General features: G+C 40.2%; 1 protein-coding gene across 12 annotated transcripts in view; it reads right to left on the bottom strand.

Moving 5' to 3' along the window:
• LOC124136555 (golgin subfamily A member 4-like) overlaps positions 1-27,946 on the bottom strand; it is a 187,315-nt gene that overhangs the window by 14,155 nt on the left and 145,214 nt on the right. For 9 of the 12 annotated variants that reach the window (XM_048393602.1, XM_048393603.1, XM_048393607.1 and 6 more), the window contains 14 exons: positions 27,654-27,757; positions 19,731-20,211; positions 18,460-19,371; positions 17,331-17,597; positions 16,517-16,646; positions 12,879-13,075; positions 9,885-10,556; positions 9,471-9,536; positions 8,902-8,964; positions 5,936-6,031; positions 3,238-3,399; positions 2,253-2,438; positions 1,752-1,928; positions 445-567 (listed from right to left, as the gene is read on the bottom strand). In XM_048393602.1, the coding sequence (XP_048249559.1) occupies positions 445-567; positions 1,752-1,928; positions 2,253-2,438; positions 3,238-3,399; positions 5,936-6,031; positions 8,902-8,964; positions 9,471-9,536; positions 9,885-10,556; positions 12,879-13,075; positions 16,517-16,646; positions 17,331-17,597; positions 18,460-19,371; positions 19,731-20,211; positions 27,654-27,757 (3,636 nt within the window). Of the gene's footprint in view, positions 1-444; positions 568-1,751; positions 1,929-2,252; positions 2,439-3,237; positions 3,400-5,935; positions 6,032-7,682; positions 7,774-8,901; positions 8,965-9,470; positions 9,537-9,884; positions 10,557-12,878; positions 13,076-16,516; positions 16,647-17,330; positions 17,598-18,459; positions 19,372-19,730; positions 20,212-27,653; positions 27,758-27,946 lie in introns of those variants that run through there. The other 3 variants (XM_048393604.1, XM_048393605.1, XM_048393612.1) reach the window with 3 other exon arrangements.

Raw genomic sequence — 27,946 nt, 5'->3', positions numbered from 1 at the left:
ATTAACATGCTAGGATTTAGGTTAATAGCTAGTAATTGTTAATAGAAAAAGAAGACTAGTTTCCATGAATCACAGAACCAATATATCCGCAAAACATTTTCAGTCAGACCGGTGTCCTTATCAAGTTATTACAAAGAAATCTGGACAAGAAACATGTATTAGGAAACACAAGAAACATAGTCAAGAAGGAGAAACAAACGAGACCAAAGAATACAAAAATCTCAAGAGAAGGGTTCATAATAAAGAATTTTTGTAATGTTGAAATAAAATGACTGAAAAGAAATGTATCAACTGAAAGACTTCGCAAAGACACATCCAGATTCAGAACTGACAAACCATTACCGAGAAATGAACATTGATACATAAACATTAAACCCACAGAAGCACCTAATGTCTAACACCTCTTGAACATAATGCAAAGATAATGTCGTGTAGAGAACTTGCCCTGGATTTAATGGTATGATAGTCATCCTGCATGGTCTTGAGGTGACTGTTCTCCTTGTCAATGTCAGCCATCCTGTCCTGCAGGTGCACAAGCTCCTGCTTCAGCTGTTCAACTCGCTCCATCTGGTGGCCATATTGGAAAAAGCAGACGCATTGAGCATGTGCAGAAGGGACACGTCGCACACACAGATTGATGTACAAGCAGCCACAGTGATGTGCAAGATGGCATGGAACAAGGGAATATAAGCTTGGAACTATAGCATAAGCTTGGATTCTAAGAGAGGCAGCTATAGGATATATTAGGATTTATGCACCATGAAACAGGATGTGATCATTGATAGGGAACTATGGATTAAATGAAAATGACCTGTAACAATTCATTGTATAGAATTTTTAATGGAACAATATCATTAGTTACACAGATATTGTAAATTACTGTTTCAAAATGATGATTAATCATGCAATATTTAAAGCCTCTCCAAGATCAAGAGTGAGCATGGCTTTATGCCGCTTTTAGCAATATTCCAGCAATATCACGGCCGGGGACACCAGAAATGGGCTTCACACATTGTACCCATGTCGGGAATCGAACCCGGGTCTTCAGCGTGACGAGCGAACGCGTGACTACCCGACCGCCCCTAGAACTCCCAGAAGAAAGGCAGCCCGACACAGATATAGGGGAATGAGACAATTGGGACAATGGAGGATACTTGATATACAAATGAAATGTAAAAAGCATCTGGTATTGTAACAACTGTACTTGTGCATTGAGAAACAACATGCGGCAGTGAAACAGAAGAGTGCTGATAATTAATAGTCTGAACCTGGAAAGATCTTAAAACTATTCATCACCTTTAACTACAAGAGTGAGTGAGTGAGTGAGTGAGTGAGTATGGTTTTACGACGCTTTTAGCAATATTCCAGCAATATCACGGCGGGGGACACCAGAAATGGGTTTCACACATTGTACCCATGTCGGGAATCAGACCCTGGTCTTCGGCCTGACGAGCAAACGTTTTAACCACTAGGCTACCCAACCGCCCCTTCAACTACAAGAATTTGTGCAAACTTCTTTCAAAACAAGGAAATTCATCATCAACCATAATTTGGTTCAACTCAGCGTTAAAAAGAAACCAAAACCAACCCAATACAAACTGAATGAATCTGATAAAAAGAAGCATGGCGTCCATTAACAGAGTGAAAATTCATCATGAACAGTCAGTGAAGAGTTGCCTCCCATGCACAGCAAACAGTGCAGAGCTATTCCCCATGAGCCAAGGCAGCAACAATGGAATCTGACTGATTACCCGATCACTGAGAAGTCTTGATGCTCCCTCAAGTTGTCCTTCAAGGGCACTGTTTTCTGCTTCCTTCACACCAAAATCTTTTAGACGCAGCTTCAAATTTTGAATCTCATCTTCCAGATCCTCTTTCTCGGACAGAACATGCTTGTATTCTGCACAGACACTCCTCAGATCGTGTAGCTGTGTGTGGGGATGGGAGGAAGGGTTAGCAGGGTTAGTGAGGCAAGGTGGGGCACACAGTGTTCACAACACTGTTGTTGCTAGTTAGAAAGCATGCAATCACAGATACGCCATCTTGCATTTGACAAACATGTGACTGTTAGTATGCACACAGTGTTACATTTAAATACAGAAGTCAGTCTTTTTTAGTCATCAACTTAAATTTATATCTCTACTTTTCAAAAATGAACCACAAAAGTATTAAAAAATCACGAAGTCAAAATTAATCTTGATGCCATTCTGATAAAAATATCGTGATTTGATAAGCGTTGGAAGAACACTGACCTGTTCCCGTAGTTGGTTGTATTCCTCCTTTAATTCCTTCAGCTGCTCCTCAGTATTCTCCAAATGTGTTACTTCAACCTCCAAATTTCGTAGACTATCAAGTGCGTTGGCACGCATTTTCTCCGTCCTATCACATTCCTCCTTCCACCGAAGGACTTCCACTGTTAGTGTTTCTATCTCACTAGTCTGGAAGGAGAATCACATAGTTAAAGGGAGACTACTCACAAGCTGATTTACTGATCCAAACTTAAGATGTACATCGATCAAACTGTCAATGACCTAAATAAATCAGTTTGACCTGAAGTCACTAATTACAGTGAGTTGGGTTTAATGTCGCTTTTAACAGTATTCCTGTTATATCGCGACGTGTCAGCTTAATGAGGGAGGAAAGCCCGAAGTGATGCAGGTCTCAGACGTTTACCACTTCGGTGAAACCCACGAGCACAGGTATGGTGCTGACAAACCTAGAAACATAAGCGGGTGAACCGGGATTCAAACCCACAATCATAGGTTTCTGGCGTGCCCAAGGGACGCAACTCTGCAAAGCGAATCACTGCGCCTTGGACAACTGGGCCACCCATGCCCCCCTCGCTAATTACAATGTCTACACCAAGAGCATAGTCCTCCATTAGTGCTGGACTTCTTCAATAGTCTCCGCTACCATATTAACCTGAGCATAGTGCACACTTTTCTCAAAAAACTACAACCCGTGAAGATCCGGGATGGAATAGGTCTTCAGCAACCCATGCTTGCCGAAAAAGGCGACTATGCTTGTCGTAAGAGGCGACTTACGGGATTGGGTGGTCAGGCTCGCTGACTTGGTTGAAGTATGCCACAGATCCCAATTCACAACTCAGCTACACAACTCAACATCAATGCTATTGTCTGATCTCTGCAAAGAAAATGGCGGTGCCCTAGACACCAGGACTACCTGTGCTCCGCTATTGTCTGAGCACGAAAGGAAGTGCTATTGTAGTGTACTCACTTTGGTTGCTATTTCTCGATCCCGTTTGTAAAGTTCTGTTTTAAATGCTGCTGGGTCTTCCAATATGTCTTCTTTCCGATAACCTGAGTGTTGTAGTTGAGACTTGATGCTGACTAGATGCGACTGTAAGTTCTGTACTATGTCCCTATCACTGTGCTTGTTCTGCAACACAACAAAACATCATCATGAAGCAGTGACTGTTTGTTTGCTTGTTTCTTGCTTAAAGGGGCGGTTGGGTAGCCTAGTGGTTAAAGCGTTCGCTCGTCACACCGAGGACCCAGGTTCGATTCCCAACATGGGTACGATGCGTGAAGCCCATTTCTGGTGTCCCCCGCCGTGATATTGCTGGAATATTGCTAAAAGCGGCGTAAAATCAAACTCATTTACTCACTCTTGCTTAAAGCCACACTCAGCAATATAGAAGGATCCGGCATACACAGAGGATATTTCACGTGTTGAAACATGATATTTCACAAGACATATGGTATATCCTGTTTATTATATACTTTTTGTCTAGTTCTAAACTGGAAAATTAAATTATTTCAATACAACTGTAAAACCTTGAAACGTAAATTCTCCCTATCTAACACACAGGGACGGTGCACCACCCCTGGTATTTGCGAGTCACAAAGCAGTTCCATGTTTGCAAAATCTTAAAAATTATAAACAAAAGTAACAAAAAATATTTAGGTTCACGGACATTCTTTTTCATACGTTTGAATATGATTATATACAAAAGAACATTAAACTAAAAATATTCTTGAAATCTATGAGACAACTGTTGGAAGCAAAAGAATACAACAAGTCTCGATTGACAAGTTAAATGAGAAATTTACAGATTATAACGAAACATTTTCAAGAGAACAACAAACGGCAAGAAGCAAAATTAACTCCAAAAATGACCATCTATCACTATTTTGCCTTGTCAATGTGGAACAGTTTAGTGTGCGTTAGACAATTAAGATAAAGGGTGACAATTTGCGGGGAGGTAACTCTTGTATGGCAATAGTTCCATCAGAGTGTTACGTTCACAGCAGTGAAATATCTGCAATGAAAATATCACAATTCTCAACTTCGGAAACTTCTTGTCTAGGCATCCAATTTAAGAGCGCAGACCTGTGTACACAGCTGGGACAAATACAAGAGACTGGGATTTTCACATGACCATGCATGCTCATAAGCTTAGGGCAAATATGTTACTGATTTGCACTCTTTGTGAGTAGAAAGACAAAAGATTAAATTTCAACATTGAAATACCACATAAGGGCTCAGCATCCAGAGTTCCAAAATGGGGTGGGCACCCTCAATATTCACCAAAGCAACCCTTGCACAGTATTGCATAAAAATCCTGTACTGAATGAATGTCGTTCCATGATGGCTGAGTGGAAGACAGTCAACTCTCATTTACTGGCAAATTGACTGTTTCTTTGTTTGTTGTTTAACCCACACTCATCACTATTCCAGCTGTATGATGGCTGTAAATAATCCATTCTGGACCAGTCAATCCAGTGACTGACATCATGAGTATCGATCCACGCAATTGGGATACGATAACCTGCATCAAACCAAGTCGGCGAGCCTGACCACCCGATACCGTTGTGTCTTGATTATTTACAGACCACCATCATATACCTGGAATATTGCTGAGTGTGGCATTAAACAACAAACAAACATCAAGACCGACTGAGTCTTCTTACGACACCACCAAGCACTAAAGAAGACATACCCTTGTCTGCCACATCATCTTTCACACAAAAAAGTATAGCTACCGTATTCGACGTAATAAGCGCCCTGCTCTAATGAGCACCCACAGCGATATTTGCTAATATGTTGGCTAGTGAACAATCCCAATTAGCACCCCTTCCGATTGATCAATGTGCAAAAGACTTATTTATTCGCGTATAATACGCACTCGTGTGTTATATGCACCCTTAATTATGGGCAATTAAAATATTGAAAAATATATCTGTCGTATATAAACATTTCAGGCTGTCAGCATAAACCATGAAATATATCTTTCAACTCTGTTTTTTCACCAAAATAATATTCAAACAAGAGCCCCCTATTTCTAATTTTGAGAGCGCCCTGGGTGCTTATTACGTCGAATACGGTAATGATTTTCTAAAATCAAGCAGTTACTGACAACATAACAATGAATGCCAGTAAACGAACATAATGTTTCTAGGAAAGGGGTCTTGAACCTCAGACAGCAGTGACCAGGCTGCCTGCCATGTTGTAGGACACATAATGCGAATGTGACTGTCCTGGCAATGAATGGCCTTAATGGACATACCTTCAATGAATGCCTACATTGACATACCTTCAATGAACGCCTTCATGGACATATTTTCAATGAACGCCTTCATGGACATATTTTCAATGGATGCCTACATGGACATATTTTCAATGGACGCCTTCATGGACATATTTTCAATGGATGCCTACATGGACATATTTTCAATGGACCCCTTCATGGACATATTTTCAATGGACGCCTGCATGGACATATTTTCAATGGACCCCTTCATGGACATATTTTCAATGGACGCCTGCATGGACATATTTTCCATGGACTCCTTCATGGACATATTTTCAATGGACGCCTGCATGGACATATTTTCAATGGATGCCTTCATGGACATATTTTCAATGGACGCCTACATGGACATATTTTCAATGGATGCCTTCATGGACATACCTGGTTTCTGAGTAGTTCCTCTGCATCAGACATCCAAGTTGTAAACGTATCAATGTGTCGTCTCTTCTCCTCTAACTCCTTCTCTAACTTATTGATCTACAACAACAAACAAATGCATTGAAACATTTAGCACACATCCATTCATTTACAGCGTAGCAGTTTATTAATGTATACAAAATACCTTTATGAAAATACCATACATACATCCTACTGATGGAAAGTGATTCTTGAAACCAGAGCATTACTCTCTATGTATTGCATCGGAATGTTAAGAAAGAAGAATTAAAGTAGAGTAATTATTCCACAATGACTTTTTACTTAGGGAAATCATATTATTTCCTGTCTGTAGTTTCAATGACCTATAGCTAACAATGCTGAAGAATGTTACATGTTCAGCTGAACAGATTTACAATAGTTTTGCCGTAATTTGCATCAGTTTGACAACCGTTTTGCATCAGTTTGACATCGGTTTTGCACCAACTGTGCATCAGTTTGACATCGGTTTTGCACCAACTGTGCATCAGTTTGACATCGGTTTTGCACCAATTTTGCATCACTTTTGCACCATTTTGGCATCAATTTGACAACAGTTTGCACCGATTTTGCATTGGTTTTGCACCGATTTTGCATCAGTTTGGCATTGACTTTGCATCAAGAAGATGAAGGCAAGCAACATTGGTCAGGCACCAGAACTCTATACTTTGTAATGCATTTAACTGCAGGAGACCGAAATGAACCCCAAATTTGCCCGTGGTCCATCAGAATCATGTTTTACAAAAGTAAAAAATGGTCTACAACCTGCCTCATTGGGCTTTCCCAGTTATCATGCCACTTGAGGACACTCTCTGACCAATGTTAACTTGGAGCACTGCGCAAATGAGTGTTAGTTGAAGCAAGTCTTCACTTTACGGTTGGTCAATTACCAGTGTGACAAGGAATCCTCCATTAAATACTCAAACTACCCTTAAACCATCATGTAAAATGAAGATGTGCTTCAAGCTTAGCTGTTATGCAGTGACTAGAATATCTACATGTTCAGTACATACCTAAAATTGTCTTATATATTTCTACAGCTACACTGTGCTGTGTCTTTACATCGTAAACAGATGGATTTACTAACTACTCCATAATACATAAATCACAGAACTGATACAGTGTTACATTGGTATAAAGGTTTATACAAAAGATGAAATATGTACATGGAAATAAATCTACATGCATTTTGATGACTACTTTGTGATTAAAAAATTATGAAAAATGAAATGTGATAATTCCAACACCAGTGAGATAAAACTGAATTGATGAAATGAAATACTCCATATGAAAATAACTGAAATAAAGACATTGACCACTGAATCTTGCTGTTCTGACAACAATAATTTGTTTAGGCTATGCGTCCCGCCTCCAGGGTGCCGTTGCTATTGGAGCAGCTAATCAGTACTTTGCTGAGCATCACTTAAGCATTTTGTATATTTCAACTTCATTGTTATAATTTATTCAAAAGGAAGAAAAAAAAAATGATTGTGACAAATTCAAAATTATAAAATTGTCCTTGTTTAAAAGGACATGCCTTTAAAACTGCACATTAATATAGGTTACACAACATCAGCAAACTAATGATTAGGCAAAGGGTAAAATGGAAAGCAATGCATCTTGGTCCTAGCTAAGGCCAGTATGTCGCAAGTAGGCCGAGTATGTGTGTCCGCATTCCGCCCAAAAATGGAGAACAAAAGAAAATACCCCGAACCTTTGGTGTTGGACTGGAACTGAAACTGAAGTGTCGTGCGCCACACTTTCCCGTCACTTACCCGCTGGCGACGGCGTGTGGCCGGTGGGGGCTGGTGACCAGAACACAAGCTCAGTATCTCATGACAACCTCATCTTTATACGATGGCTATTCGCTGGGTTCACTCCGTGGAGACTAATGATTTGTACAGGATTCTACAGTTTCTGGGCCACATCATTCTTGGGTGTCCATAGTTATATGATAATGATAGTTTATACGTTTTGATGACTACTTGGAGAATCTAGTGTTTGAAAGGCACTTAGAGTGAGTGAGTGAATGTGTTTGTTTAACGCCGCTTTTAACAGTATTCCAGTTATATCACGGCGTGTCAGCTTAATGTGGGAGGAAAGCCCGAAGTGATGCCCGTCTCAGACGTTTACCACTTCGCTGAAACCCATGAGCACAAGTACGGTGCTGACAAACCAAGAAACATAATCGGGGCCAACCGGGATTCGAACCCACAAACATAGGTTTCTGGCGTGCCCAAGAGACGCAACTCTGCACAGCAAATCGCAGCGCCTTAGACGACTAGGTCACCCGGGCCACCGATAGGCACTTAGAAGTCAGAAGAACATAAAGACATGAAACTTTTATGGAAAACAACTTCATTATCGCTTGAAAAGACTTTCAGGGCTACTAATTGCTCCTTCAGCAGGTGACTATATATCTGGACAATGATGACATGAGCTCTCAGCCTTGAACACAAGCTTACTAACTTGCCTGTTGTGAGATGTTTATACAAAGCATAAAAACTGCATAGAATGACTATTTGAAGAATGATAATTTCTATACCACATATCATCAGCCAAGCAAGTAAAAGTAGTCTTCTAGTAGGCATGGCATAATGTTTTTTCAGTTTATGGAAGCATAAACGCAAAAATAATTGCATGGTTGGCCAATCAAATGACAGAGAATCACATGTTATTTATTTCCTTACATGCGAGATGAACCAAAGGGCTATGATGATGATAAGGTGGAAAAACATGGTGACAAATTCTGATGATAACATAATCGACAGCAAAATTGCTTTTAATTAAAAAACAAATGGTTAATCGGCCAAGGATAATCGTCTGCTTGAAGGGCTAAAAATTCAACATGTAATCCAAGGCACATAAGTGATAATGAATACTGTTTCATTGAAATACAAATTTGACATAATTTGAAATATCATGAAACTTACTTCATCTTTGACATTCTTATTCTCCTTCTCTATGATTTCAATGTGTCGTGGTTTTTCTAGAGCCTGAAAGGAAAATAACACGCATCAATACAGATACAGTAAAACAGAATTAGTAGACAACAGAAAAAACAAAGACATACAGTTGATCTACGCACATATGTTCGTAAACATACCAAAATGTAATCAAAAGATTTTTCCATTTGCCACGGCAGTCAAGGACAAGCCATCAAACACGTCACGTGAAAGACCCCTCTTATAAGTGCAGATGGCTGCTTCGATGATTTTAGCTGAATGCCACTTTGTCTGTTTGTTGTTAAATGCCGCAGTCAGCAGTATATCCACCTCTATGACGGCGTTCTGTATATGATCGAGTCTGGACCAGACAATCCTGTCATTGACATCATGAACATTGATCCATTTAATTGGGATACAATGACATGCATAAACCAAGTCAGTGAGCCTGACCAAATGTTCCAGTTAGTCGCCTCTTACAACAAGCATAGTCGGCTTATGATAATGTATGAAAATCAGAACCTACAACTGTGTCTGAAGGTGGCACCTCATGTTACCTTTTGTTTCCAAGAAAACACACTATCTTCCTCATCAGTCCTACTTTCAGCTCCCGAGCTCTTGGACTGAAATACATTTATCCCATATGGTGTAAATATGGTTAACACAAACAGGACTGAGAACCAGTTACAATAGCAAACTTGGAAATTTCAGTCTGAACAACAGAAAACCACCAAACCACAAATATTACATTGGGTAAAGATTCTTACTTTTCTTCTCCATTCAGAACTCCCTGTTTACATTCATTTTCACTATACATACATCAGATATGCTTATTGCGAGGAATTAGAAGACTCGAAGGTGATTGGCTGAATAGACAGGTCCCCTGAGGTAATCTCCTATTGAGGGTTTGTCACATCTTTCCAGAGGGAGATATCAGAAGAGATTTATTTTATCTATGTTTGAGAACCCACCTGCAATTGTCTCTCAAGCTGTGCTATCCTGTCTCTGATGACTGACCCCCGGGACATCGAGAACATCGACCCTGTTCCCAGGGTGCCCTGCCCACTGTCGGCAACACTCTCGGCCGACACTGTTCGTGTAACCTGGGCAGACACTGGGGGTGCTGTTTGCTGGTGAGGGACACGCTGACCTCCTGACCTCTGAGTCTCATCAGCGCTGGTGTTCAACTCTGAGCTCGGTAGGTAGTAGGATTTCTCTGCGAAATTTCCCACCTTTTGTGGCAAAGATGGTGGAAGCGATTTTGGCAAAGGCGGAGCATGCGATTCAAAGCTAGCATCCTTCGATGCTCTAGCTCGGTGCAGCTGAGGGCTTGACCTATTGGAATCTGTGTCATTCTGTGATCGGTAATGGCTGTGCTCACTCTCCGAGTTAAGGGTGAGACCTATCATCAATTCCTCCTGACTGTCTGTGTTTTTTCTGGGGGAGGTGGAAGGAACAGTCTTGGCAACACTCTTCCAGTTACCAGACATATCGGCTTTCTTCTCCAGCCGTGGTTTCTTAGATTCAATTCTCTTCCACTGCTCCTCCATCACAGACTCTGCATCACTAGATTCAAGATGGCCGCCTCGGCCATCTTGAGAAGCAGAAACACGAGGGCGAGTGTATACTCTGCTTCCTTGCACCTGTAAAACACAAAACAAAACATTGTCAAAAAAATATACCACATTTCATCAAACGAAAATAGAAGAATCATCATAATACATATTTACATGATTGTGTAAAACAATATTACATTTGTCATTTGAATTTCATAAATTATTATTAAGACAACAATGGGTGTACTTTTGAACTGTGTAGAAATACTATATATATCCATCTTCATAAAACTACGAATACATATCTGACAGGTCGCTTCCAAGAGAAACCCAACGATCAAGACAGACATTCTACCACCAAATACACCACGTGTTTCAAGTGCCAGTCCCAAGACAGAAAGGGGATTCAGTACAACTACTTTCAGGAGATAGTGCCACCATCTGACTTTGAATCTAAGAAATGTCAAATATATCAACATTTGGATTTTGAAAAATAAAAATGTTAATCTACCCTTTCCACGGAGAAGTGCAAGTAATCTTTTTCTAATATTGACAAAGTGACCTTATCTGACTCTTAAAGTCTAACCAACATAAACAAAACAATGTTAATTCTTTTCAGTAGTCATCTGTGTAAAATTATGCAGGAAAACAATCAAACCAATCAATCACTTTTGAATGTAAAAACTTATAAATTGCAATTCTCTTTTTCAAGTACAGTATGAATTTTACATCCTACACAATACATTTATTAAATTAATAAAGAAACTCCAAATTTATGTGTGAAGGTCACCCTGACACAATTAATTCATTCTATGAAGTCAGTTCTAAACCGAAGATCTGCATTCAGGGGAGGTAAACTCAGAATCCAAGGGGAGACAACTGCATATACCTTGACTGGATGCAGGGCTAATATTGCTCCATCAAGCACCACCAGTTTGCACTCGAGGTGAGCAAAGCTCTGAATCCAAATTCATAACAAATCTGTTAAACAATTTTTGTCATCGCAATGGAAAATGAAATGGTTGGCATGATAATGTGAGTTCTGCAGCCTTTTCAATAACAAATGGCGCATGTTGGCTGCCTACAAATGCGGGAGCTTCAAAGACCTGGAGAGTTGACCAATATGACAATGTGTTTTGTTTGGTTTGGGCGCTGAACAAACATGTAAAGGATGGAGTATGATAAGGAGTCGGACTTCATGACTGATGAAATGAGGAAACCTCACAATGTCTGCTGGTACGATTTTGCGATTTTATTGACATTTTAAGTCAAACTATCGTCAGTGTGATGGGATGAAGTCAAGAATCTAGACAAAATTGCAAACCATCAAATACTGTATTCGACGTAATAAGCGCCCTGCTCTTATAAGTGATATTTGCTAATATATTGGCTAGTGAACAATCCCAATTAGCACCCCTTCCAATTGATCAATGTACAAAAGACTTATTTATTCGCATATAATACGCACTCGTGTGTTTTATGCACCCTTAATTATGGGCAATTAAATTCTGGAAAAATATATCTGTTGTATATAAACATTTCAGGCTGTCAGCATAAACCACAAAATTTAACTTTCAACTGTTATTGTTTTTTTCACCAAAATAATATTCTAATAAGAGCCCCCTATTTCTAATTTTGAGAGCGCCCTGGGCGTTTGTTACATCAAATATGGTACATGGAGTAACATACCAAACAAGGAGTGAGTTAAGTCCAATTTTACGCAAGGTTGCATATTGCTTACGGCAAAATGATACAAGAGTAGCGCAGCAATGTTGTTTTAACCTCGACACACAGCACTGAAACCTTGTTTCGTGACGTCCTAGCACTGTATAACCTCATCAGGGAAATACGTATATGGGCACATATTTATCCATTTGCTTCAAAATAAGGACACTAACACATAGGAATGATGTTTTCTTGTAGCTTAACGGATTATTGTAGAATGAACCTTCACAGAGTAAGACGAAAACTGTCTGAATGTCAAAGTTTGTGACCATTATATTTGTAGAAGCCCTGCACTATTAAGCATTGCTATTTATGCCTACTCTCACCAAGTCCCAAACTGCTTCTCCATGGCGGACATATTGTGCCCGTAACAAAATCTGACCTTTGATTCCTAAAATACTGATCCTGACTAATGTCCAGCATGATAGTCAGCATTAGAAATTGGCACGAGCCCTGTAGTCCTTACCAAGCTGCCCCAATAGTAAAGGTATCCTAAGGACTAGTAGAAATTGGCCCATTTTAGGGGTTTTGTTCTATGTTATCATTATAAGGACTAGCGGACAAAAACTGTTAGTTTCTAACCCTGAAGGTCCAGCCCTGTTCTGACCATACCACACAACTGTCCCCAAGTTCCTTCTCAAAGGCAGACATATTGCGACTGTGATATATCAAGCTGTAGCTCACCTGATGCATATTTTCTTCATCAACACTGCTGAGGTCTGAGGGCACCTGATCCTCAGCATGCATGGCCTGGGGTTGCGCTGCTGCTGACCCCACTGGCCTGGTCAAGCCTCTCATTGTCTGCATAACCCTCTCTGACTCCAAGGACTGAAGACCTCGGGCTGGGAGGTTCTCACTGGATGAGCCCTGAACAGATGGGTCTGGAACAGAAAGATACCGTGAGGTGAGGTGAGGTTGGTGAAAGGTTTTCTTATATCACATTCAAGAGGTGAAATGGGGCTAAACTGAAAATGGAAATGGGACTGTTGCTCATGCTGTCAACCACTAGTTCTCTGGTCAAGATTTGGTTATTTAGAAGCCACCTTCCCACAGCTGTAATATTGCCGACTCAGGTGTAAAATAGCTAGAGTAACTGAAATATTTGTCTCACAACTTGATCTTCTCACAATTATCAGAATATTATTTTGGTATTAGGACTATTTACAGCCTGCAATGAAAGTTGAAATATTTCAGACTGGCGTGAAAATAGTAAAAGTCATTCAGAGTACAGTCACAAATTTCACAACCACAACATGTACAAGTACTTAAGTCTGACAAACTGTGGCACAATGACACGCTATCAACCAGGGAACCGTTCCACAAAGCATTCTTAGCGATGAGACTGCCGTGAGTCTATGTTGAAGTATGGGAGTTCAAGCGATCATCTTAGCGCTTTGTAAATAATCGAGTCTGGACCAGTCAATTCAGTGATTAATATCATGAGTATCGATCCACGCAATTGGGATCGATGACATGCATCAACCAAGTCAGCGAGCCTGACCACCCAATCCCGTTAGTCGCCTCTTACGACAAACATAGTTTACGGCAAGTATGGGTTGCTGAAGACCTATTCATCCCCGGATCTTCACGGGTCCCCTGGTCACAAGCAAGGTGCTAGAGCTACACAGTACCCTAGAGTCACCACACTTCCATACATAAATACAGTCACCGACTACTCATCATCCAAGCGGTGATGTACCTCCATCATCCTAAAGGAAGGGATGTTGGACTGCATCATTTTTAATGTACACACGAAATAGACATAAACTATACAAACCCATGACAGAAGAAACTTCACACATTTTCCACATGTAGTATTCCAAATCAAAGACTCCTATTCATGTATCACACCGACTGAAATGTTTATCACATGAGTGTTCCGTATCCAATAGTTCCTTGGGAAACCATCTGTGCAGCTTTCTATACATTACACACTGTATCACGCCAACACCTTACAAGTATTGATCCTGTCCTACTGAACATGCTTCCAAACATGGAATTAAATCATTGGCTTGAAATATATCTTCCTGCTTTTGAGATGGTGATTTCAGCCATGGGTTCAACACAGACATAATAACCTGCACCATTCATAGTTCCCTGCACAGCCCTGATCAATATGGCTACTCGCTGTCACGCCTATACTTATAAACACGCCTGTTCTATTAACCCTTTAACTGATCAAAACCAATCACTTGGAAATTATGAAAATATGTAGCAGTGTGTTTGTTTTTTAACACCCACTCAGCAATATTCCAGCTGCATGACATCAGCCAATAAATAATCTAGTCTCGACCAGGCAACTGGTGATTGATATTATGAGCATTGACCAATACCGCCAGGATACGATGACACACCATCAACCAAATCACCAAGCCTGACAACATGATCAGTTAAGTCACCTCTTATGAGAAGCACAGTCGCAAGAAGTAATTCAAACTAATAATCACACAGAAAGTAAAATTCATATCTAGACAGATCACGTATATGCCTTGAATAAAGTTAAAGTTAAGTTCGTGTAAATTCTAAGGTAAATTACTCTTTTTCAATGTGTCTGGAACTAACTATTTCCAGGCACACAACCACCCCCCACCCCAACACAATCCCTCCCTTAAATTGTTTGATAGGCATTACTTACAAGTTGACGGATGACAAGGTAGACACAATTTTATGGATAACAACTTCTTTAATACTCTAAAAAGCGACGTTGCGGTATAGATCCTTATACCGTTGTCAAGGAAGACTGAATAAGGGGGGAAAAATCTTCTCCAGTCGAGTAAGGCTGTTGATGGTGTTGATTGCCACGTCCCTCATTCAGTCTTGCTTGACAACGGTATAAGGATCTATACCGAAACGTCACTTATTACAGTATTAAAGAAGTTATCCATAAAATTGTGTCTACCTTGTAATCCCTCCCTTGTCAAAAGATAACCTGTATCAAATGGTCAGTTCATAACAAGATCCCTTGCCACAGCAATAACAAGCAGGCAACTATTTCAAGCACTCCACGGTGTTATTGATTTTCCTGGCCCCGGAAGGGTTAATCCCACCTGTTGCTCTAGCCTACAGTGACAGCTTGAGACATATCGACTCCAGACTGATCACGTTTCATAATACCGAGTTCAATACATCGCTTAACGTCTCCTCACACAACCAGGTTGGACTGATTTAGCGGCCACAGATACATCGTTGTCAGCTGGCATTATCCCTAGATCACCCATGCAGCAATACAACGCTGTGTCTGACAGTTTCACAGGTGAATTGTTTAAAGGCAGTTAATCTGTATGTTTGTTTGTTTTAATTTCATGCTGACAACTCAAATGCTTCAGAATACAAACATCAAACGGTTTGGTTATCATTTCCTACTTGAATAAATAATATTTTGATGTAATTAGTGAATTTAATGATGTTTTTGACACTAATGAGACCATGACATTTATGTCAACAAATACAGTTCCCAGCGAGATAAACAAAAGCTCTTCAACCCTTCACAGTAAGTGGTCCAGTACAAATCAGAAACAAGGTAATGTTTAGTACTAAATACTAACATAATAAACAGGTGAGGTGAGGTGAGGACTCTCTACCATTAGACCACGGAGGCGGTCAACATAATAAACAGACTATTACATGTGGGAACATGCAGTGCTGCAAAATAGAATGTCACGCTTCACATTCTGAGTTCTCGCCTCACCTCAAAACAGATACGTAACTGTTACACAGAAACTGAATGTGATGAAATATACTGAACAAGAAAAGTTACTGATCATGAATTTGGGGGATATTTTTTCCGCAGTGAAGACTGAGTGAGTGAGTGAGGGTGAGTATGGTTTTAGGCCGCTTATAGCAGTTTTCCAGCAATATCACGGTGGGGGACACCAGAAATGGGCTTTTACCCATGTCGGGAATCGAACCTGGGTCATCGGCGTGATGAGCGAACGCATTAACCACTAGGCTACCCGACCGCCCCGCAGTGAAGACTGAGTTTCCCTAAATGTGTATGGTATATAGACGTCTAATAATAGTTTATGATCCCTAACCTATTTTTTGTTCAGTATACATATTTAACACTCCACACCATCAAGATAAAAATTCAAATCTAGACTGGAAAACATGTGGTCGATAGTATGAGCACACTGACAAACCAAATGACACACTTAAACCAGTTGTCATTAATCAATTCTTATAACAAGCATGAGGTACTTGGGACATGTTCTTCCATAGAATTCAATGCCATTAAAAGACTCCCACTATTTGACCAAGCTGTGAAGTGAACATAGGAGGCATGCCGGGATGTCTTATGACAGAGAGAAGTCCGTTCCACTCACCTGAATCAGGGTTCAACAAAGAGGGCACCTGCTCTGGCGGCAGGATTTGTTTGAGACGCTGCAAGATGTTCTCGTAGGATTCGATCCTCCTCCTACATACATCCAGCTCCACCTCATGACCACACGAACCCTGAAACATGATAACACACGCTATAACTGAAATAATTAGAACCCTGAAACATGATAACACACGCTATAACTGAAATAATTAGAACCCTGAAACATGATAACACATGCTATAACTGAAATAATTAGAACCCTGAAACATGATAACACACACTATAATCTATATAATTAGAACCCTGAAACATGATAACACACGCTATAACTGAAATAATTAGAACCCTGAAACATGATAACACCTGCTATAACTGAAATAATTAGAACCCTGAAACATGATTACACGCGCTATAACCTGAATAATTAGAACCCTGAAACATGATAACATGCGTTGTAACCTAAATAATTAGAACCCTGAAACATGATAACAGGTGCTATAACTGAAATAATTAGAACCCTGAAACATGATAACACACACTATAACCGAAATAATTACAACCCTGAAACATGATAACACACACTATAACCTAAATAATTAGAACCCTGAAACATGATAACACACACTATAATCTATATAATTAGAACCCTGAAACATGATAACACACGCTATAATCTATATAATTAGAACCCTGAAACATGATAACCAAACTGCAACCCAGGTAATTAGAAGTCTGAAACACAACAACTATTCCCCATGAATCCTGAAACATATGTTTTGTTCGCTTGTTGTACAACGCCGATGTCTGTGACGTACCTTGCCCTGTCTGAGCTGTGCGACGGTGTCTCGGAGATGAGAAACGAGTTTCTCTGTCTCAGACAACTGACGCTCAGATTCTTCGAGCAAAACCATCTTTGCCTGCACTTGTGCCAACTCCATTTTCGGCACTTTCACTATGGCTCCGTCATCATCATCATCCGAAAACTTGGCAGTCTGCTTGAGCTGATTCTGAAGGACCACGATCCTCTTATGACACTCATCCAGAGTGCGAGGGAGTTTCTCCCGGGACACTCCATCGAGAGACTGAAACACAAGGTCAGTACACTCAGTGCTTACACGTAACCATCCACAACACTGCTCACAATCAGTGCTCCCTCCTAGTTCTCAAAAGAAAGATTAGTGTCTTCTGCCCTAATGATCACACAAGGAAATATCAGAGTAAGAAGCTGAAGGACAAGTCATCTTTTTGTGCCCTATATGATGCACACTGTATATAATCACACAAGGAAGACACACTTCTCTACTTCTGGACGCAGGTTCAAAAGATTCTTACTGCATCGATAAGATTATTACTGAAAACATAAACCTCAAGCTTTTCTAAGGGTCTTCATGATAAACAGGAAGGTAAATAAACTGTATCATACAGTGAACAATATCAAAGAACTCAGCTTCAAGATCATAAAAACCGGTCAACAAACATGTCAAGTTTACACTCTTGCATAGTTTTACTTGCTAAATTCACACTTTAACTACAGAAAAATATACCAATGAAGTCAACAATACAGATCTGGACACTCTAACATCCTGATGGTAATCATAACGGTGTGAAACAAGCTTGAGAACATCTGCAGACATTGGCCAAAACACTATGATGACGGAATAAAAACAAATATGAAACTGTGAAATGTTCATTCAAGTCACAGAAATAATCAATTCATGTCTTTTCTGTATTTGTTCTAATCTGACATAGATATTGATGCATATCGAGATGACTCAAGCTGGCATCATCCTGTCCTTATGAAGACCTTATCTCTAGAAAGCCAATTAGATGTTCCCTGCCAAAGCAACTCTGTACTCAAAAGATCATGCAGCAGAACAGAGCAATATGAGGATTGACTTCAATGTCATTAGTTAAGCCCAATAGTAAGGTTCTCTGGTGTCTCACCTGTTTGCCAGTGCTCTCCAGCTCCTGTATTCTGTACTTGAGTTTGTTCTCACTCCGATGCAGATTACTGATCCGGTCCTTCATAATAGCCTCAGTCTGCTCAAGTTGTCTCACTTTGGCTTGAGAGTCTATATCTCGCAACTCAAACTCCTTCAAACGTTTTTGCAACACAACCTCGTTCTTCTCTGAACTCTCCACCTGTTGTTTCAAACTGAGTTCTGAGTCTTTGGCTACAAGAAGCTGTCTATTGAGCTCTTGCACATTGCCCTGAATTCCCTGGATGTGATTGTACAGGACAGCATTCTCCTCCACGGCTCTCTGCAGCCGCGTGGACATGTCCATATTCATCATGTCTAGTTCGGATATCTTACTATTAGCTGCTGCCTCAGAGTTCTCTAACACCATTAACTTGTTCTGAAGACTCACTTCCACATTTTCATAATTCTTCACCTTCTCGTACAGAGCTGTCTCAGAGCTTTCCAACTCTTGACACCGAAGCCGAAGATATTCTGACTTCTGCGCTAGAGTCATCTTCTCTGTGGCAAGCTCCTCCAGCCTCTTTCTGAGATTAACCTCTGAAGCAGCAAGCTCTTCTACAGTCATTTCCATGTTTTCGGATTTTGCAATCCATAATTCCTCATCCAGTTTTAATTTCTTGACAAGTTCGCGGAGCCTCCTCTCATGGATCTGCAGGAGATGAGTCTGGTCCTCCATCTTGGAATTCTGAGAGTCCAGATCTTCACACTTTCGGTACAGTTCCGTCTCTGCAGCCTCCATCTTCTCCACCTGCTCCCGGAGCACCTTCTCCGACAGTTGCAGCTCCCGGTTGCGGACATTCTGATCATGGATGGTGGCTTTGTCCCTCCGTGCTATCTCATGGAGTTCCTCTCTGTCAGCTTCCAGTTCTGATATCTGTCCACAAAAACGTTCCAGCAAATGACCCAAATATTATCTTAACTACTTCGGAAATTCATTTTTGAGTTTTTATTTAATATCACACTCAGCAATATTACAGCAATATGACAACAGTCTGTAAATAATGGACCAGACAATCCAGTGATTGACAAACCTGAGCACTGATCCAAGTATTTGGGATACAATGACATGGAATCAAACAAGTCACCGAGACTGACAATGTGATCCATTACGACAAGCATTGCTGGCTGGGGACTGCTTTTCTTACCTGAAATCTCCATGGGTACAATAGAATGGAAACTGGGGTGATAGGAAATATTGTTCAAAACTGTCTTAAACCCATCTCACTCACTCACCTGTTCTCTGTGATGCTTGTCAAGCTTCTCCAGCTCACGGATCTGCTGAAGCAGGACATCCTCTGGTTTGTCCAACATGGTGTCTGCTGTCTCCGTGGCAACAGGTGCTGCCACCTGGCTGGTCTCCAGACGCTCAACTTTCCTCTTCAGAGATTTCTCTGACTGCTCAAGTTGGTCCACCTTTCGGGACAGATCCTGATTCTTGGCATCTTGTTCCAGTCTCTCTATCTGCTGCTTCAAATGTTCTTCACGTTTCTTCAAGGTATCAATTTTATGGAAGAATTCCGCATGGTTTCCATCACACTTCGATGCTGGTACGGATGCTGGTCGGGCTGACCTATCAGAGTGTTTTAATTTTTTCCTAAGATCATCTTCTACAAGTTGAAGGTCAACGACCTTTTGTTTAAGTCTTGCTTCTGATGCTTGGAGTTCAATGACCTGGTGCCTGAGTTTTTCAACACCAATTGGGCTAACTTCAGATCTGAAAGAGAAAAAGATAATAATGAGTTCTTAATCTACATTAATTTCAAAAGCAAGAAGAGTATGAAAACAGAATTCTTTTGTGGAACAGACATGGCAAAGTTGAGAGTGATCTTGTAGTCAATTCCTAAAATGATTACACATAAATCATCACAGACCTGAAGCATATTCAGTGTTCAGAAAAGATACATTAGGACAATTTACAGATAATAGCAAGAATCAATTGAGTGAGTTTGGTTAACCACTGTCAACAGTCTTTCAATTCATCACAGTGTGTCACCTCTATGTGGAAGGAAGCCCAAAGTGACTTAGACGTTTACCACATTGTGAAAGCCATGAGCACAGGTATGACATATCTCGAAGTTAGACATGATAATTAGAATCCATGTGACTCAATAATTCAGTTATATTTCCACTGCATCAAGGTAGTCTGTAAATTATCATGGCTAGACCAAGCCATGAGTGGTTGATGGCAATATCAACCATTAATGATGTCGGCACAATGACACAAGAACAGCTATGTCACACACTGTATTAATCCTACCGTATTGAGTAGACTCAACAAACATGGAGGGCTATTCTGCCCCATAAAGAAGATGGACAATCATATAAATGCATCATTTGTTAAATTCCCAATATAGCTGAAACATTGCTGAACTGACTTAACTGTTAACTCATTCACACATAAAGCCCCATGAAGTCAGTGTCACACAACATAGACATGCCTTACATTATAAGAAACACAATCAGACCATTACTCAATCAATACACCATTCCTACTGACCATAAGTGAAAAAAGATTCATCAATAATAGCTGACAGCGCTTCCAACATACACCAGATGATGTTTACTGACATGTCCCCATTAACTGTGACATGACATCGATGAGCATACACCATCAAACCTCTCCATCCATCAGTTAATCAAGAGTCTGACGAGAGGACATTCGGGCAGGAAATTCATTAGGTACTACAATCAAACTACCAGAGTTGATTACTCCAGGTGGAAAACTATGTCGTGATGCATCAATAATGAACTAGCCAGCAGACAGGAGGCACTCCCAGCCTTGATCAACCAACAGATACTCCAGTGAACACTCTGTCCCCACAGAACTTTGTACGGACAGAGATCACTTTTGTAGTCCAGTGGATGGAGCGGCTGCACCTACAGCAGGAGCTCATTGCTTTGATCCCTGGCTGTGTCATATCAAAAGGCAATTTAAAGTTGATACTTGTTTCCCTGTCTGGTGCTCAGCATTAAGGGGCTTAAAACAAGGACTGGTCAGCTCAGAGTCAGTATACTGTGTCTGAGTAGAGTATCCATGTTAAAATGCGGCATTGAATCTCAGTGGGCTAACCCGATAAAACTGGCAATAGTCCAGTGAATGAGTGAGTGAGTATGGTTTTACACCGCTTTTAGCAATATTTCATCAATATGCAGTCTAGACTGTTACGCATGTGAGTGCATAGATGTGAAAGACCCTGTTGGGATTCACTTAATGTCTGCCACATCAATAAATTGTTGCCAGGCAACTGTGACAATAGTGTTCTATTCTCATTTCCTGCAACTTCAAACCAATTTATCAACAGTCGTGTCTGTAATAGATGCAATGTCCAATATCATGTGTCCATAATTATGTGCATCATTCCCACAATCACTGCTGTTATAACAATTAGGTAATACACTCATATTTTATCAGCTACAACCCTTGGGATTCAGGTTAGAATTGGTCTTGACCAATCTTTGCTCGTCGTAAGAGGCGACTTAATGGATTGGATGATGGGCTTGTTGACTTGGTTGATTGTGTGTCAATGTACCTGATGTTGTGCATCATAGATCATAATATCAATAACTGGATTGTCTGGTCCAGACTTGGTTATTTACAGGCCGCAACCACAGAGCTGGAATATTGTTGTGTGCGATGTTAAACAACAGAAACACACGGACACACAGACACAGACATGCACGCACGCACGCACATTCAGTGCCTAGCCATTTAAGAATTGACTTTCACTTTGTGTGAGCTCATTTGAGTAAACTTATGTCACATACACAGTGAAGTAAATTCAGATTGTTGACAATCGCTGTCAGTCTTGGCACGGATTAAGTCAATAGTTTTGGTATGCATTTCTTTGTTTTGTTCTCTAGGCAGGGTTGAAGTGAAGATATCAGATCACAGGCATGCAGTCGAACACTGCCTTTTTCTTACGCAAAAACTCAAGATTAAAGTGTCTAAATAATCAGAAACAAAGTTTCTGTATTTTATTTGTCTCGGGAATTCCAAGAGGAATGTGGAAGTAGTCTGTCAGTGTTTGTCATTTCAAGAATACAGTCTCATGACAAAGGTATCACTATCAAAATGTGTCATTCATTCACTTCGTATAAGTTTTGTGACCTGCCTCTTGTCCAATCGAAAAGCAGCATATCACATAAACATCACATTAAATATCATCATAATAAACCACATGGCATCACATAAAGTAAAAATGTGGTCGTTAATAAATGACAAGCCTTACAAGCAAACCAACAATACACAGTATTGCCAAAATAAACTGGATATTTTTTTACCTACACATGTAACTTGACATTAAATAAGATTCAACCGATATATCCAATAAATACGGACCTTTCATACTGGTAATTATCATTACTCTCCAAACACAAAACAAACATGATAAGAACACTGCTACAGAGCATCAATCTCTCCTCCACCATTGAACCAAGCACCTGAGATAAAAGGCATTGATTTATCATGGTTAACCACATCCGAAGGAGGTCAGCTTTAAGTGGTCCTCATAAAGAAATCAATGGAAAGTTACAAATGCCAACAAAGTCTCCGTCCTTTTAACGGACATACATTATAACTACCAGACAATGCAGTAACAGCATAGTAAACAAACACTACTATTGCATATTTGCATATTGCCAGCACTCGCTTATAACCAAACTACTTCCAGTGTTAACACAAGTTAATTAAGTCAATAATAGCAAGCATATTTTTGCTCCGTGAAGAGGATTGAAATAGGCTTATTGATCCAGTGGCTATCATTTGCAATAGTTAGATTATCAAGACTCAAAGTACATTTACAGTAAATCTCAATTAGTCAAGACTTTCGAAGATGAAACAAGCTGATATAAATTCTGTAAATAACCAAAAGAATAACGTGATTAAACAGGTCATTTGTTTAAAAAAACCATGTGACAGTATAATTAATGTTGTGTAAATCTACCAAGAAACAGAAACAAACCACATTTTGAAAACCTACCTCAAAACGAACCAGTTAATCCAAAATGATGCTTGTGACAAGTGACAAAATGATCACTGCACAGCATTTAGTAATCACAGCTCAAAATCATGTCACGTTTCCCTTGACTATTCACTCTTCAAAGCCGAGCATGACTGAATAATATGTTGAATGGCTAAGGAATGTGGAGATCCAAGATTCCCAAACAGGTAGAAACACGCGGACAGGTGTCTAACGACATCAAGTCAAGATCGTCAATTCGCTGAGATGATCTTACAATAGCCAGAGCAAACATCGCCTTCACCTGACCGACCTGTCTTTCCCGACAACACGGAACAAACACCACCAGAAGTCTTCTTGAAACGCTCGTTAAATCAAGTGGAACGAATGTATTGAAACCGACCCACATAGAGCTGTTATTGCGACCTTACACAGCATACCCACAGGGACTGTGACAGATTAATTCTGGGTATGATCCAAGATTATTCTGTCAATACAACCTGATACCCCTATCAGCAGATTGATCTATTCTGGTAATCTTTTAATCATCAGTTACCTGTGAAGATTGTTGTCATGGAGCTAGCTCATTATTCTGTATAGGGGAGACAGGTAGTGCAATTTAGGTCAAAGATCAGAACAGAAAGCTTAATGCATGAGAACAAATGAAGCAATCATTGTGACAGCAGATTACAACTCAATCCCAACACGAACCCTATAGAACTAAGATATATTTATCTAAGGACAAAGAAAAACAAAAAATATCTTATTTCTGTTACAAGCTAAAAACATAGGTTAAGTAAGAAAACAAAATGTTATCTTTTCTTCTAGGTCATTAGGCCAGGTGAGTTAGTTCTAAGGATAAGCCGATAAGCTGTGTTTTAGTTAAAGCTTACTCCCTCTAAAACCCTAGATCTTAGTATTAAAACATCAAACCTTTTATACACATGAACCCCCTTACTGCATGTCGCTACGTTTCAGGGGACAATTTCACAGAGCGATCTCAGCACTACGACTGTCATACCTCCAAACAAATAGACATAGATAGTGGTAGTACTGACATCGCATTGTGGAACAGTGCTATTGCTTGCACCGTGAAACTTTATATGGACAACAACTCTTTCATTGTTTCTCACATTTCACCCATTTCAAGGCCACTTCTCCGTTTGTCACCTGATGAAGGTGCAGGTAGCACTGAAACGTTGCTACTAACAACAAAGATGGTGTCATCCATAAAACCTTTCACGTCTTCATGTTCTACAAACTTCTCAAGGCCAAACAAGACTCCACTAGAGCTGTCAGTAGAGTTCAAAAATCTATAAGTCCGAGGTCACTGGCTTACGGGATCATACATTTGACCCACCCAAAAATTCATCAATAAAGCTGATGACTTGCCAAATATTGTTGCATCTTATGAGCATTTTTAGTTTTAGTTTTGCTTGTGTTACAGTATGTTTGTATAAACTTTGATTATAGTTTTCGGGAGGTAAGTTCCCTAAATTGTATAATATCAAGACTTCTTCAGTTACAAACTTTCCAGAAACCCAAAAATATTCTCAGGCAGTTCTAAATATCACAAATACCTTAAATAATCAACTAATATGATTTAGCATTATTTAGCTAAATCGGTTTATGGTCAGCTCCGCATAACCAATACTAGTAACTATTCCCATTTACCATTTTCCACCATTTGTTTACAAACATTCTCCTCTCACAAGACCCGCAAAAATACTCCCCATGGCAACATACGTCATTTCTCCCATGACGTCACTACACGTGGTCTCGTGACGTCACTACTTTTACTCCCCAACTGTCAAGTCATTCTAACAACACAACACAACGCGTCCGGCGGTTTGCATTTCACCTCTTTCCCCACCCTCCACCCCCAAATCACCCCAATTGTCAGGTTGCGCCTTCTTTCCACAGTGAACAACATTGTACAAAGTCTTATCAAGTTTATAAATGTATCGTTCTTATTGTTGTTATTCTATTTCAATAAATTTGGTACAGTGGGCATGGTGCAGTCGGGGGCTTTGGTTTAACACCATGCTGGTGGGTGTATGATACTCTGGCTGCCTGCTAATTACAGCGGGAGCCCAAATTCTTCTGCCTGCTGTTTCCGCGGGGGGAGTGACAGTATCTTTGCTGTGGGTCCTGTCTGCCAAGCACGGTGGAGGGACAACTTGACCCGCGATAGGGTCTGTATGCGATTTCTAGTCCGCGGTAGGACCTTGCTTATCGCCCCCGACTGCATCATCCACACTCTGCCCATTATATCCCACAAAACATCATTGTTTGTTAATCTTTTCATCTGAGGTAGTCTGAACATAACCCTAAATACCACAGTTAACCCCAAATAGCACAACTAACCCCAAATAGCACAGGTAACCCTAAATAGCACTGGTAACTCCAAATAGCACAGGTAACCCTAAATAGCACTGGTAACTCCAAATAGCACAGGTAACTCTAAATAGCACAGGTAACCCTAAATAGCACTGGTAACTCCAAATAGCGAAGGTAACCCTAAATACCACAGTTAACCCCAAATAGCACAACTAACCCCAAATAGCACAGGTAACTCCAAATAGCACAGGTAACTCTAAATAGCACAGGTAACCCTAAATAGCACTGGTAACTCCAAATAGCGAAGGTAACCCTAAATACCACAGTTAACCCCAAATAGCACAACTAACCCCAAATAGCACAGGTAACTCCAAATAGCACTGGTAACTCCAAATAGCACAGGTAACCCTAAATAGAACTGGTAACTCCAAATAGCGAAGGTAACCCTAAATAGCACTGGTAACTCCAAATAGCGAAGGTAACTCTAAATAGCACAGGTAACCCTTAACAGCACTGGTAACTCCAAATAGCGAAGGTAACTCTAAATAGCACAGGTAACTCCAAATAGCACAGGTAACTCTAAATAGCACAGGTAACCCTAAATAGCACAGGTAACCCTAAATAGCACTGGTAACTCTAAATAGCACAGGTAACCCTAAATAGCACTGGTAACTCCAAATAGCGAAGGTAACTCTAAATAGCACAGGTAACCCTAAATAGCACTGGTAACTCCAAATAGCAAAGGTAACTCTAAATAGCACAGGTAACCCTAAATAGCACTGGTAACTCCAAATAGCGAAGGTAACTCTAAATAGCACAGGTAACTCCAAATAGCACAGGTAACCCTAAATAGCACTGGTAACTCCAAATAGCGAAGGTAACTCTAAATAGCACAGGTAACCCTAAATAGCACTGGTAACTCCAAATAGCGAAGGTAACTCTAAATAGCACAGGTAACTCCAAATAGCACAGGTAACTCTAAATAGCACAGGTAACCCTAAATAGCACAGGTAACCCTAAATAGCACTGGTAACTCCAAATAGCGAAGGTAACTCTAAATAGCACAGGTAACCCTAAATAGCACTGGTAACTCCAAATAGCGAAGGTAACTCTAAATAGCACAGGTAACCCTAAATAGCACAGGTAACCCTAAATAGCACTGGTAACTCCAAATAGCGAAGGTAACTCTAAATAGCACAGGTAACCCTAAATAGCACTGGTAACTCCAAATAGCACAGGTAACTCCAAATAGCACAGGTAACTCCAAATAGCACAGGTAACTTTAAATACCACAGTTAACCCCAAACATCACAGGTAACCTCAAATATCACTGGTAACCCCAAATATCACAGGTAACACTACGATTGGAATATATAAAAGTAACACATGTATCAATTGAACCAGTATCACATGAAATATTATATTGCTGTTGGAAAATTAAATCAATAACACTTGTTCTATCAGATATCAATCTTGCTATGGATCATCCTCAAAGCGTGCACAGTGTTAACTGTCATGTCATGCAGCAACGTCAGCATCGTCAATATTGATTTTAATGTGATCTACCAATGCAATTTATGCAAAACTTTGGAGCGAGTCCTCCATCGTTACATACCGGGTATATTGAATTATATCAAGGACAATATTGATTTGAACAATGTATTAAATCTAGCGTACACTTGAGTGGTGAGCACCAGTATAGGACCTGCACACCGGGGGGGTCCTGCATACAATGTTCATCTCAGCACCTGTTCATCACAGCTGACAAAGAGCTCCTCTTCACACGTGGGATATGAACATGCCCACCAACTGCCCATTCACACACAACAATCAGCTATGTACTACACAATGCCCCTACCTGACGGTCTGTTCTCGGTGTTGTATTTCTGCCATCTTCCTTCGTAATTCCACTTCTAGATTTGAGATTTCTGCCATATGGTGTAGGGACACTGAAGGCGACATCTGCAAATCAACACAGATGGTTTAATAGCAACATCATAAAACATGCTTCAGCGTATCCTTTACATCTACAAAATAACTAAACAAGTAAATAATCAAAACAATGCCTCATTAAGTACCTGAAACTGTGCAAGACTTGGGTGCCGTTGTACAAAACAAACTTAGTGCTACGATTGTCGTAAGTCTATGTTA

This window comes from Haliotis rufescens, unplaced genomic scaffold, assembly GCF_023055435.1.
Source record: "Haliotis rufescens isolate VD_foot unplaced genomic scaffold, xgHalRufe1.0.p SCAF_12, whole genome shotgun sequence".
Classification (NCBI taxonomy): Eukaryota; Metazoa; Mollusca; class Gastropoda; order Lepetellida; family Haliotidae; genus Haliotis; species Haliotis rufescens.
Note: the sequence above shows the minus strand (reverse complement) of the source record. Positions and strands in the feature narration are given on the sequence as shown.